At 37.4% G+C, this 15,233-nt stretch overlaps 1 protein-coding gene across 1 annotated transcript; it reads left to right on the top strand.

Annotated features, from left to right (window-relative positions):
- The first annotated feature begins 5,607 nt into the window (after positions 1 to 5,607).
- LOC122004628 (phospholipase A1 EG1, chloroplastic/mitochondrial-like) lies at positions 5,608 to 6,960 on the top strand. The gene has a single exon (XM_042559484.1). It carries the CDS (start codon positions 5,608 to 5,610, stop codon positions 6,958 to 6,960), a length of 1,353 nt encoding a protein of 450 aa, XP_042415418.1.
- The last annotated feature ends 8,273 nt before the right edge of the window (positions 6,961 to 15,233 follow it).

The raw sequence follows: 15,233 nt of genomic DNA on the forward strand, positions 1-15,233 counted from the left end.
TTAACTTATCTGTTCTTAATGGTTTAGGTTTGGATCGCAAGCAGAACTTAACACTATTGATCCAAATCAACCTATGTTACATATTCAATTAAATATCTATTTCAGAAATCGGTTCCCAGGACAAACATGGCGAGGCACATGACCTTCTTGGGTATGGGAGCATCCACCACTGCCTCGACAAAACCTTTTAACGAAATTAAATATTTAATTTCCTAAAATAACATTAGGTTTAACCAAAAGGAACAATCAAATCACAAATTTGAAAAACAAACAAAAAACACAACTTCGAAACAAATCCGAAACTCTAGAATCATATGCCTCTTGTGTTTGGAATTCTAACAAAGAAGAACTAGTATGATGTGGAAAATAATTACTAGTTATACCTCTTCTTTGTATGTTAATAACCTCGAGATCTTCTGCAGTATTCCTCTCCTCCTCTTGGACATCGTATGGGCGACGATCCTCCAAGATGAACATCACCCAAAGCTCCTCCTCCTTCTCTAGTATTCGGCCACCACCACCACCAAGGAACAAAAGAGAGCAAAGGGAAAAGAAAGAAGAGAGGGGTCGGCCACAATGAAAAGCTCCAACAAGAGAATAAGAATTGATCATACATGAGGCCTCCCCTCCCCTTCTTTTATATTACTTGCCCAAGGCAAATAAGGAAAAGTTTTTTACAAAAATTAAAATCTTCCTCTTGTTTTTCCTTTTCCCCTTTTATTTTTCTTTTTCCTTCCTCTTGATTGATTCAATCATTGATTGGATCAATCATTGATTGGTCGGCCCCTTGCTTGGGCACCAAGCAAGGGTGGTCGGCTACATCATCATGAAAAAAAAAATTATATAATTTTATAAAAGAAGAAATCCTCTTATAAAATTTTACTAACTCTTTTTCCTATTGTGGATGTTAAAAAAGGAAAGTTTTAAAATTTAAAATTTCTCTTCTAAAATTTCCTTTTTTAACATGATTACAAAAATAGAAAGTTTCAAATTTAAAACTTCTCTTCCTTTTTTCTAAAAACATGAGGATGGTTAAAAAATGAAAGTTTTAAAACTTTTAAACTTTCTTTTAAAACATGTGGCCTAATTCAAATAAGGAAAGTTTTATATTTTAAAATCTCTCTTTTAAAACTTATAGATATCTACAAAGAGAAGATTTTAAAAATTCAAAACACTCCTCCTTATTTAGATTATGGTGGTCGTCCCTTCATTGCTTGGGCACCAAGCAAAGGGTTGGCCCTCTTTGAGGAGATAGTGGTCGGCCGTTGGCTTGGTCACCAAGCCTTGGGTCGGCCCCCTTCTTGGACACCAAGATGAGCTTTTATATGAATGGACTTGAGGCTTTAATGAGGCTACAACAGGGACCTAGAGGAGAAATTGGTTTTGGCCTTCCGACGAGCTTAAGTATCCCGTGTTCGCCCCGAACACACAACTCAAGTTCATCAATTAATAACTCATTCCACTAGAGAGTTATTATTACACTACCGCATCAATCACAAATTATATTATGGGCTCCTTCTTATCATGAGTGTGTTAGTCTCCCTGTGTTTAAGATATCGAATGTCCATTAATTTAATTGAGTTACTGACAACTCACTTTAATTAATGTCTTAGTCCAAGAGTAGTACCACTCAACGTTATTGTCATGTCGGACTAAGTCTACCTGCAGGGGTAACATGACAATCCTTATGAGCTTCTCTTGGGGGCATTCTCAACCTAGATTACTAGGACACAGTTTCCTTCTATAATCAACAACACACACTATAAGTAATATCATTTCCCAACTTATTGGAACTATTGATTTATCGAGCTAAATCTCATCCTTTGATAAGTTAAAGTAATAAATACTAAATATATATGTTTGTTATTATATTAGGATTAAGAGCACACACTTCCATAATAACTATGGTCTAGTTCTTTTATTAAGCCAGTATAAAAAGAATTTTCCCAAAATGGTCCTACTCAATACACTTAGAGTGTACTAGTGCAATTTATTAGTCAAGATAAACTAATACATAATTACACTACGATTATTCCAATGGTTTGTTCCTTTCCATTTTAGTCATGAGCAACTGTTTATAATTTATAAAGAACTGATAACATGATCTGCTGTGTGTGACATCACACACCATGTTATTTACAATATAAATTAATTGAACAACTACACTTAACAAATAAATGTAGACATTTGACCAATGTGATTCTTTTATTTCAAAAATAAATGTTTACAAAAACTAGGCTTTTAGTATACACTCTAACAGTACAAGGGTTCTGCGCACACTCAAACAAGCACCCTGCACGTTAGGGACCAAGCACCGGGAAAAAGTCCCTGGAGCAGGCCCTCCGATGCTCAAGTCAGATACTTTTTCCCCAGAAGCACAGTAAAACACAAAAGGAACAAAGTAGAAGATAGATGCGAAAAAAGTTAGTGAGCGTACCTGCGACCCCCCTTTTTATATGGCAGTGCGTACTTCTGGCTTCTGCCAAGTGTCAGAGAATGTCAGATGTCAAACCTTGTCTGGTGGTGAGTGACGCATGGCGTCCTCTTATAGGTTGGCGAAAGGTTCTGCTAGCAGCGAGTCACAAACCGTTAGAATATACCCTGACATGCAGCAGTTATTCTCTGACAAGTGGTTACGATTCTCTGACTCAGTTGTCATTTTTGTTGATCGGGCATGGACAAAAGGACTCTTGACAACCAACAGTCGATGAGCCTAACCTGGATATATATGAGTAGTCCGCCATATTCTAGCCGGGTGTACCAGGTTCTTATATGTGGGTCTGCTTAAGAAAACCCGACCGGTAGAGATAATTCCCGCTCTTCCTTCATTGTTCCTTATGCTACCAGTCTGAATTCCCGATCTGGACATCCCGACTGAGCAACCGGTCTGAATCCCCGATCTGGACATCCCGACCGAGCATTAACTGGTTAGCAGCTTCTAACAATTATAGCCCTCCTGTTGAGTGATACACCCCCTCGACCTCTGACTGTCACATCCTCTTGACTTCTGACTACCACGTCCCCTTGACTTCTGACTGTCACGTCCCCTTGACTTATGACTGTTACGTACCCTTGACTTCTGACTGTCACGTCTCCTTGACTTATGACTGTTACGTACCCTTGACTTTTGACTATCGCGTATCCTTGACTTCTGATTACCATGTCCTCTTGACTAGACCCTACCATTATATATCGTATCAATATACATTTTGAAAAAGTATCCCTCGAGATGATATGAGATATTATCATTCAAATTTCAATATAATCAAAATAAATACTTTCTTTATGAGTTAGTCATCTTCTTCATATTAAGAACGGATTAGTAGGATTTTGAGACGAGAATATTAACCTTGGTCATCATTTTAAAAAAGTCAACGAGGTTGATCTAATTAAATAGGTCAACCAGGTGAAGCATGCATGGCTTCTTTGGAATCGAACTTGAACGCTTTGATAATGGACGTGGCATTTGAAGGTTGACATTTTCAGACGGGTCAAACTAGTTATTACAAGGGACTCCATCGATCGCCTAGCTATCAAGAAATGAAGCTTCCAATTACCGATTCACGACCTCTGATCAAAATATAGGAAATTAATGAATCATCGTATAATAAAGCACGTCAACTGTGGAACAGAGCTCACATGAATTACACGGCTGCCCTAATTAAACAGAGCTTAGACTTAGATTGAGGATGAGATCGCTGACAGTATCGATCTATGGCTTGCAGGCTTGGAGATCAATTAAATCAGCACAGTCCAGACGATTTCTCTGACGTGGATCGTCATGCATACAATTAGCTTGCTGGGTAGGTCAGGGACAATACATATCCACCATTATTGGCGTCGGAGGGTGACAAATAAGTGTGTAGCAAGCTGATCATGCACTTGCAAAACGAGGCATTGAGCTAGGGAAAGGAACAAATATATATATATATATATATATATAGTTAAAAGTTTTTTCTTTGCGTTGATGAATTAATATTTGTGTAAATATAAAGAAAAGAGAAATAATTAAGAATATTTATGTGAAGGAACATGAAGCATAGAGAGACGATACAATAATTCAAACACACAAGTTAACGTGTACGTCTCTGTCGACGGCGAGGGTTAGAATTCAGCGAAAGCGACGCGAATGGCCGGAGAACTCACTGACCACCACCGTCAAAATTCTACGTCCCACGTTTAACACCAACTTCAATGGCTTCTATCAACATAATTAAACTCCATCCTTGTTTTTGTTTTTTATCTCACTGTTAATTTCACCGTTTTTTTTTTTCAATTTTTATCTCACTGTTAATTTCACCGTTTTTTTTTTCAAGAAATCTATAATAAGTGTTTGCAAGTAACAGTTGACATTATTATGTGGTGGTAAGAAAGGGCCCCACCCCGTGAAAGATAATTGTCACGGTGAAAGTCAAAGTCAAAGTCAAAGTGATTAATACTTAGATATCATCGGTCGATCAGACGATCATGCCCCGACCAAGAGGAGAAGGTTCCGGTCCGATCAGGCGATCAAGTCAACACTCAGATATCATCGGTCGGTCGGACGATCATGCCCCGACCAGGAGGAAAAAGGTTTCGGTCTGATCCCGCCTTTGACACGGGGGAGGTGTCAAATTACCGACGCTCAATGGAGTATTGGACGCCAGACGGAGGAGGAGACGATGTGGAGAAGCCGGGCCGAGTAGCTACCCCGCTCGCCCAGGCAACAAGACTCGACACATGCAACGAAGTCCCGGCCGAGCGGGCGGTACATAGGAACAGCGAAGTCCCGGTCGAGCGACTATCTCACTCGGTCTAGCGACTACCTGGCTATGTTATCTCTCGACATCCTTTTGGGAGTTAGTGTCGCTGACACTGGTCATGATCAACCAAAAGATTGTACGACGGAAGCTTCCACTGTCACTTCAGAGATATACTTGGTCTATTAAGGTATTGTGTCAAGGACACTTTACTACAAGTCTTTTTAGGGGAAGCTTTGGGAAGCATGCTTACCTTGGGGAACGTGCACGTGCTACCAGAGCTCTATATAAAGGGGGTCCAAGCATCGACGGAAGTACGCAATCGACATTACTGGTGCTACTGTTCATGTTCCGCCTTCTACTTTTTTGTCGGTGACATGACTTGAGTGTTGGATGGTCAACACCGAGGACCCTTCCCTGTCTCGATACTGACGTAATCTGTGTTACAAGTCAGAACGGAATCAGATGATCAACAGAAGTGTCACATCTTTAATTTTTTATCTCATCGACTTTCGAATATAAATAATAATAATAATAATTTATTATTATTATTATTATTATTATTATTATTATTAAATAAGATGGGACCATGTTTCACAATCCACGATGATGATGTGTTGTTTGTCATGGTCCTGACTAAGTTAACTAACCGACCACTAAAAACACAACGTCGTTTAAAAAAACAAAAACAAAAATGCTTTATATTGCGGCTAAAACTTTCACTCTCTCAAGTTTGAAGGTCTTGTCCTCTTCCCCCACGGCAATCGGTTCTATATCTACTTGAATAATTTCTCACCCACCAGCTCCAGACCTCGTTGCCCGTTAATTAATTAAGCTGATCTCTCTCTCCGATCTTCGCGCCCCCATCATGGCTGCTCCCCGCCTTCCGCCCCCCTCCTTCGCGCCCCCGCCCAGCGTCAGACCGCGGGCTCTTGCTCAACTATCAGCGTCGTCTTCGACGGCCGCCGTCAAGTCGACGAGGATTAAGAGGGAGGTCGTGGCGGTTACCACGCCTCCGGCGCCTGCAGCGAGGGCGACGTCGTTGTCCGAGGCGTGGCGAGAGATCCAGGGGGAGGGCGACTGGGTCGGGATGGTGGAGCCGCTGAGTCCGCTCCTCCGCCACGAGATCGTCCGTTACGGCGAGCTGGTGGCGGCGTGTTACAGAGGCTTCGACCTCGACCCGGCGTCCGCCCGCTACCTCAACTGCATGTACGGCAAGCGGAGTCTGCTCCGCGAGGTGGGCCTGCCCGAATCCGGCTACGTCGTCACCCGTTACGTGTACGCCACCCCGGCGGCCACCGGCTGCAGCCGGTGGATCGGGTACGTGGCGGTCGCCTCGGACCAAGCGGTCCGCCGTCTCGGCCGCCGCGACGTGCTGGTGTGCTTCCGCGGGACGGTCACCCACGCGGAGTGGCTCGCCAACTTGATGAGTGCGCTGGAGTCTGCCCGGCTCGACCCGACCGAGCCGCGGCCGGAGGTCCGGGTCGAGTCCGGGTTCCTGAGCCTCTACACGTCGGATGAGTCCGGCAGCCGGTTCAACGGGGGTAGCTGCCGGGAGCAGCTGCTGGCGGAGGTGTCGCGGCTGATGGGGGAGTACAAGGAGGAGGAAGAGGTGAGCGTGACGCTGGCCGGGCACAGCATGGGGAGCGCCTTGGCGGTGCTTCTGGGATACGACCTGGTGGAACTGGGGTTGAACCGGAGAGCGGGGGAGCAGGTGCTGGTGACGGTCTACTCCTACGGTGGGCCGCGGGTGGGGAACGCCGGCTTCCGACGGCGGTGTGAGGAGCTGGGGCTCAAGGTGCTGCGGGTGGCCAACGCCAACGACCCGGTGACGAAGCTACCGGGAATGTTCCTGAACGAGGGCTCAGCGAGTAAGCTGCCGTGGGGCGCCGGCGCCGGCGCGTACTACACTCACTTCGGGGTGGAGGTGGCGCTGGATTTCTTCGACGTGTGGAATTACCCGATGTGCGTGCATGACATGGAAGCGTATTTGAATCTTCTCAAATGCCCACAACTGATGATGGAGAAGAAGAAGAAGAAGAAGAAGAAGGTGGTGCAGGTGAATAATCCATGGAGTGATGGTGGCGTCCATGGAGTGATGGAGTTTTTCACGACAATGGCGAGGAGGTTTTTGGAAGAGCCAAGGTTGGATTTGATATTGTGGAGATGGCTAGACGCCGCCATGCAAGTAAGTAACATGGTGCAGTCCCTAAAGATATAACTGAAGCAGGAGGCACCCACTAAACCCTAGAATATTTGATAGGAGAATGATCGAGTGAAGGTGCATACTGAGTTGCATTAGTAAATTACATATATATGCATATGATTATATTTGAGATGGGATAACTAAATTGGCAATATAGTATTTATATTGTACTAAATATGAAATCTTGAGATGGCCTAATATGAGTTATGACTAGCAAGCTTGTTGACTGTTGTTTAACACTTTTTATTAAACACCTTTGAAGTAATTTCAATTGAAGCTAAAGACTTCGAATGTAATTCATATATATCAAATGAGATTATATATTGTACTTTTGAAATTTTCATAAATTTTTCCATACTCATTTTTCATATTTTAAACTTTAGAGTCATTAAATATGTATGTTTAACAAAAAGTATTTAATAATCATAAGCCTCAAATTCGTGCTAAATTAATATTATATTATTGCATTCTTAAGGTTCTCTTGCAATAGCATATTTTTTTTTAGTCTTTTATACAATTGTCAAACACTCTGAATATGTTTGACAGTAATCGATCAATTAGAATAATGTTTAATTGACTAAAGTTACTTAAATTCGATTGTCTGGTCAATTCTAGCACTTAATTGGCTAATGACTTCAACGGAAGATATTTTGAAAATTAGATATACCCTTTAATAAATGGAAAAATACTTTTAACCCCTTCTTCTATTTTCTATCAAGTACCATATTTCTGTCAAGTACCATTTTACCCTTGTATTTAAAATATAATACTTAACCCCCTTAGACCAAAGTCAAATATGAACAAAATAAAAAAAAAACAATTATGTCCTTATGCTTTTGATTTTTTTTTTTTGATAATATTAAAAGAGAAAAAAATATATTGAATTGATATGAAAAATAATTACATATGTTTTCGAGGTTGGTTCTTTAATTATTGATTAGTTAAATTGATGATGTATGATACGGTGTATGATAATGGGGTCCGATAAAGATGTGGTAATCAGAAGTCAAAAGGACATGGCAGCCAGAGGTCAAGGAGACATGACAGTCAGAAGTCAAAGATGTGTGGCAGTCAGAAGTCAAGGATACATGACAGTCAACAGGTCGGGAACGATGTCAGTAACCTGATTCCTAACCGAGTTCCAACAAACTGTGATTCCAAACCTAAAACACCTGGGTAGACTGGGATTCCATTTTTAGAAGCACGTACGAAAAGACATCTGAGTAACCCCTCCGTCAGTGTCCGCAACAGCTCACCCGTCCCTTGTCTGACTCAGATTTCGAACAAGATCAGTGTACACAGGGAGAAAAATATACATAAAAGGACATAAAAAAAAATATAGAAGCATCCAGTGATTGTGCACTTCGTCGCTCGTTCGGATCTATGGTTGATGTCGATTTGTCAGTGTGTCCGCTTTTGGTGTCCTGCAAAGTAAAGTTTGTCAGCTGAGGGTTGACATTATTAGTGATACCCTCTTTGACGATCAAGTCAGTGATGAACTGAGATGTAAAACTTGCGTGCATGCATGAGAAAACAAAAGAGCTCGAAGAAAACAAAGAAAATATATCTTCACGTAAAAAAAGAAAATTATACCTTCACATATTTTCATAAAATCTTATATAATCGTGGGCAGGGGCGTCGGGGCGATGAAAATATATTTTTTTAAATAATTATTTTATTTTATTTATATAATTGAGTATTAATCTTTATATATTTATATATTATTAGAGATTGCACACAATTTATTGATTTTAATTAGTAAATTATGCACATCGTGAAAATATAAATTAGGGTATTGAACTATCTAGAATTTATTTGATTATCAACAACAGAAGTGGACTTAAATTATTAATAAATTCAATATAATTTTTTCACTTAAAATTATCAAAAAATATCATAAAGATAAGGACATAGTTACCTTTTATAAATTTTTTTAAAAAGGGTTAAATATTATTTTTAAAATACAGGAGACCAAATACTACTGGATAAATTAATTTATTGTTTTATACTTTTATTCTTCTTACAACTTAACTTTATCATATTACTTCTAAAATGAAGCTAAACTTTATTATATACTTACAAGCATTATTTTACATTTCTACATACTTCATGTATTAATATGCTGAATTTAATAGAAATTATATTCATTTTTAAATTATTTATATCAAAACAATATGAAAGTTAATTTTGATAGAAAATATACTCGATTCTAGCATAAAGTACTGGATTCTAATGTAAAGTGTTGAATTTAACCGGAAATATACTCGTTTTTAGACTTTTTATACCTAAAAAAATCTGAGGGGCAATTTAGGTAATAATATTTGCATGAGGGAGTTGACACAAGTAATACTTTACATGCAGTGAGTGGAAATAAAATTTTTTATGATTGGGGACTGCATGCAAAATTGTGATTATGATTAGAGATTTTTTCTCTAATTTACCGTTTTTATAAACTACTTTTGAATTTTGATTAAAAAATTATTAAGTTATTTATTTTTAGAAAGTACTTTTTAAAAAAAAATAACCAAGCAAATTACTCTAGTATAGTAGACAAGCTAAGTTCAAACAAATTAAATAGGGCAAACCTTATGAATATTCAAACAAAATTAATGCATTTAATTATTTTATTATGTGTCAAATCTTTCATCGAGATATCTATTTTATTTTTTTATCACATTTAAACTACATGAATCAAATGCTTCTTTTACTCATGAACTGGTCAACCATTGCAATCTAATTATTGCATGTTTCCAATCAAGGACTCACAATCTCTCTTATATATTTCCTCTTTAACCTTTCCGTGATGTGTTTCACTCAATTTATATTTCAAAGAGAAGCTTAGGTTTCGGATCAAAATAGAGAAATTTAAATTTCTAATTTTGCTTTTTTATTAGAAGGACCGCTTGGCACAATAATAAAATTATTATTCTTGTGATCTTAAGGTTGTAAGTTCAAGTCATGAAAATAGTCTCTTATAAAATGTAAGATAAAATTGTGTATAATAAATATAATATGATTCTACCCTTTCTCGTGCATTGGAATGTCTTTTTTATTTTACTTCGTCACTAGCTAGCTAATCAACTCATCAAAGTCTACTAAGCATGATATAAAAATATTGAAACATTGAACATTCACCAAACATGAAGTTCGCGTTTTCATAGTAATAGTCCTCCCTCGCTCTTACATTATATTCAATCTTAAACTTTTGAATAATTATTTTAAGAAGTAAATCTTGTAAATATGATCACATATTCACATATAAAAACCATGGCCTGTCTTTCATTTTCAAAACCATGTACCATTGCAGTTTAATTAAACTCAATAATAAATTTTAAGTGTGTGCACGTCTCCATCTTTCTTTCTCTTCTGTCAAATACCAACCCTATATAAGTCGACACTTTAACTCCTCGCTCATATATCATCGTTAATATCGATCAGTTTATGAACATTTTGACATCATTTTTTTTCGTTGTGAGGTCTCTGGTATTGGTGTAACGCCTCGGCCAGGCGGATCCCATCCGGACTGAACCGAGAATGTCATCAAAATTGCTCATCAGTTTGACGATTAACTCCACAGATCACCAGAGATCCTTTCAGCGTGTTTTGTCCTCACTTGCACGCACCCCTGGAAAACTTCCCAGGAGATCACCCATCCTCAGATTTCTCCAAGCCAAACACGTTTAACTTTGAAGTTCTTAAGTTTAGGCTTCCGAAAAGGAAGGTGCACCTTGATGATATGAATAGTACCATCTAACCTTTTAAGTCATACTTAACCAGAATCTCAGAACCGGAGTATTACAATTGACCCTTTGACGTTCAAGTCAGTAATCGAGTAGATGCATGAATAATAGATTGAACAATAGCTACAAGCGTATAAAAATATGTATAGCATCGCATACTTCCATCGGTAGATGGAAATTTTTTTTATAGTGTCAAGGTTTATGCGCAAGTCTCAACAAATTTCTAAAAAAGGATATACTATAAAGATACTTTGACACATTTCCTAAAATAGACCCACAATTTATGTGTTTATCATATAGAAAACTTCACATGTATAACTTACATGTAGAATATTGTTCTCTGTCCTTCATGACATAAGATGTCAAAAAGCAAATATGAGGTCGTTGGATTAATGAGGCGACGATATATTTAAATGATAATTTGATCGAACCCTCCAAGTGTTTCGACCGGCTATCACTCGGAGGTATCGCTTGCTCATATGAGAGAACTGTAGGTGGAGACTCGACCTTCGCTCGTCCTCTTCATTGAGTCGGAAAGCTTAAACAGACTGAGTGCTCAACTGATCCGATATATATATATATATCCTTCGTGCGCGGATTCGTCCGGACTTAACTCGGGGTGCCTGGATCTAGGTGACCATGGGTGACATGGTCCAGACACCTGGACTCATTCAATATATTTTTTTTTTATTTTGGGGGTATATTATATGTATTTAGCATTCAAAATTTTAGAATTTAAAAGTTGGGTTATAATGAGTTTAAGTCAATAAGATTTTTCCTCTAGGATTTATGCTTCCCTCTTGGGTTATAGTATTCAAGATTAAAAATTTTAGACGCTTACGTGTATATTATATGTATTTAGGGTTTAAGATTTTAGAATTTAGAAGTTGAGTTGTAATGAGTGTAAGTTAATAAAAATTTTCTTTAGAGTTCAGGCTTACCTATTGGATTATAGTATTTGATATAAAAAATTTTATATGTTAGGGTATAATATATGTATTTAGGATATTTCGGATTTAAAATTTAAGAAATTTTTATTTTTTCAAATAAAAAAAAATTTAAAAAGGAATCGATTTAATCAAGCGCCTCGATCTAAAATAAAAAAATAAAAAATAAAAAACAAATAACAAATCTAGATGCGATTAATTCCAGGCCCTTGAGCTCTATATATATATATATATATATAGCAAATTTATAAAGATACCTCGTGATTCGCTCATCTCGAAGTAAATTATAGGTGACTACTAACCATTAGTGTGAGTGACCAAGGCATAGGAAAAAATATGTTCAGACACACCGAATTTTGACCCTAAGACCTCGTATGATAATATCTCATACCTCAATCACTCACTGCACCCATGATTTAATATTTTTAATTAATCTACATTGATAGTGATATATAATTAATTGCTTCTCAAATTGCAAGTGTCTGTTTATTATATTAACTAACAATAATAAATGCTTCTCAAATTGTGAATAGTGGAATGAAAGTGAAAGGGCTATGAAAGTTTAGATATTAGAGAACACAAAACTTCAAGATATATATATCTTGGTGGCGTTAAGGGACAACAACCTCAAGATATATATATCTTGATTGCATACGATATATTTCATTGAATATTGATTAATAAAATCATGATATATTAAAATAGAAACAAAAATTAATTCATATATCAATCTAGTAACAAAAGGCGAAGTGTTTGTCCCAGCATCCAACTAATTCATCCTAAAATTAAGATAAAAAAAATAAATTATGATGACTAAAGTGACAAATAAATATAGGGATGAATTATATGGAGTATAGATATTTATGCTTCGTTAATCCTGAGATTCAATCCCTCAACCTCAAATGATAAATTTTTATTCACTTAATTCATATATCAATCTAGCTAGTTTTAAACCGAATGATTTCAGTTTGATTTTAATTTTAAATTTTCCAAACCGAACTATGTAAATTCAATCGACCAGCTTGCTCATGCATGCATGCATGCATCACGTTGCCTACTTTGAGTATCATGTCTCCTTACGCAAAGCCATGGACGAATAAATACGGTTGCAATGGTACTGATTCATTAAATTAAGTGTGTTTCTTTGCAGGTGTCCGAATTCGAGGCCCACGCCTACTCATGCTCACATATTTGGAGCGGGATCCTCCGCTTACTCTGGTCCACTGCACTATGAAAGGGATTTAATAATTTCTATAGATGGAGATCATTAAATCCTTTTAATCCTGATCTAAGGACAGATTAGGATAGACAGTATCAGAGGATTCCATCCTCATATATTTGGAGTAATTAATTAAAAATATATTGATGTGACAAAATAACAGGGTCCACGTGATAGGTCCAGAATTTGATCCGAGCAAATCTTGACGACGAACTCAAGTCCAATCGCATCAGCACTCCTAAATTCAATTCCAGTTTCAATTAATCAGGCTTTAGGACTTTGGGCAACGCACTCGAATCAAGTCAGCCGCCGAACTGAAATCAAACCAGCTGACTCATAGCCGAGCTCAACCTGAATCAGCCCGAATCACATCCATCCAGGTCGAGTCCAACCTCAGAGCTCAAGTGCGACACGACAATTATAATAGAGCGAAGGGACAAGATCTTTGAGAATCCTATATACCTATTCGCTCCTTATGCATGGTAATAGTGGTAGCATTAAGGGGTAAATTGTGATATTAACATTTACATATTTCATTTTGTTACTGTCAAGGGCGGAACTAGGAGTGTGATCGAATCGAGTCGAATATAGAAAAAAAATCTAAGGTTTAAATTCGGTTCTAATTAGTTATATTTGAGTTTGAGCTTGATTTGAAGTTCGAAAAATTTAAAATTTTTAGTTCGGTTCAAATCAAAGCTCGGGTTCGAATTCAGCTCGAAAGATTCAAATATATTCGTGAACTATTCAAATTATTGCTCATAAATAAGTAATCAAAGATTCAAAATTTATTTATTTAATATATAATTATATTATATTAATAAAATATTAAGGTTTACGAGTAGCTTGTGAACTATCGAACTAAATAATTTAGACTCGAGTTTGACTCGAAAAAAAGTTCGAATATGTTCGAATTCGGCTCGAATTTGATAAATTTAAATACAAATCAAATATTTATCGAGACGGTTCAACAAAATTTACACCCGTAGATAGAACCATGTGAAGACCTACTATGACTTTAGCCTGGGGCTTAAGGTCGACACCTTGAAGAGGAGTTACCAGATTTGATGGGAGATAGGAAAAAATGAATTGAGATTTTCTGTCTCGAAAATGACGTGTCCCCGTGTTTTCTCGTCGATCAGACGGTCATTATATCCTCGTGATGTGCACTGCATCCTTGAGATATGATTTAACCCGTCCGTTCAATAAGAGGACACGAAGATATATTATTTTAGAGATAGAGGATCTCAACTCAGAAAAAATAAGTGAGAAAAAACGAAGATAGTCCAGTAAGAAAAGAGAGGAAGGAAGTCTAGTTCTTTCCTCTTTGATCAGCTCGAGAGCCGTAAGATTTCTAGCTTTGCCATTGGCGGCTGTCAGATATCTCCTCCAAACTTTACCTTGATTATCGGAGGAGTCTCAACCCAATAATCGTCAGATCTGACGGAAATTGATCCAACAAAAGCCGATCTGAGAATAGCTGGCTTAATGACATCCAACTTACCAAAAGAGTTGGCTTTTATATATATATATATATATATATATATATACAAAAAGATCCGAGAGAAGAAAAAACCAAAAGATTAATAAATTAAACTAATTAAAGCACAATTCAAAATTACTAAGATTAAACCTAGTTGTGAAGGGCGATGAGTTCAAAGCTCCACTTTATTACACCCAACCTAATTCGATTTGGACATTGTGTATTTGTTCCCCTAAGTCGGTCTTACTTGATCTAATAATTAGTATCAAATGAAGCTTTAACATCTTAACCAACTGGATGACTATGATCTAATGATAAATTTTGTTGCATCTAACTAATTTACGTAGACGTACAAAAAGTACGTAGGAAAAAATAATTTTTAATGTTAACCTCAAGGAGCTATGTAGGGGATTAATCGTCCCCTCGGATGAATCTAGTGACTAGCGCATGAATTGTTACTATAATGAAGTTTGAGGTTCGAATCTAAACAAAGTCGAGATAAATACTTCCCTTATGTGCTAATCACTATTCCAAAGACTAGTAGTCATCCATGATTTACCTCCTCCGTGTTGATCCTGGGATAGGTTGACGGCACTGGAGACGAGCGTATTCATCTTTTATCATAATATGTAGGGGATTAACCACTCAACTAATACCAAATTACTTAATTTAATAGATGATTTGCTTAAGGGAAAATAGAATTAGAATACATAAAATCATTTCCCACGTTTAGTAAACCTGACGATTTTGAGCTTTAGAAGTTTCATCCATAACAACTTACTCGTCAATAATAATAACATAACATTTCTTTTGATAGTTTCTTTTAACGAACTTACTATATTTAAAGTAGGAAATCTATCGTTCCCATGTACGATCGGTTTGTGATTGGTCAGCCGTAATAA

This window comes from Zingiber officinale, chromosome 7B (genome assembly GCF_018446385.1).
Source record: "Zingiber officinale cultivar Zhangliang chromosome 7B, Zo_v1.1, whole genome shotgun sequence".
NCBI lineage: Eukaryota > Viridiplantae > Streptophyta > Magnoliopsida > Zingiberales > Zingiberaceae > Zingiber > Zingiber officinale.

Excerpts from the sequence above, each read along its gene's own strand:
- LOC122004628 (XM_042559484.1), top strand. The coding sequence starts at position 5,608 with ATGGCTGCTCCCCGCCTTCCGCCCCCCTCCTTCGCGCCCCCGCCCAGC.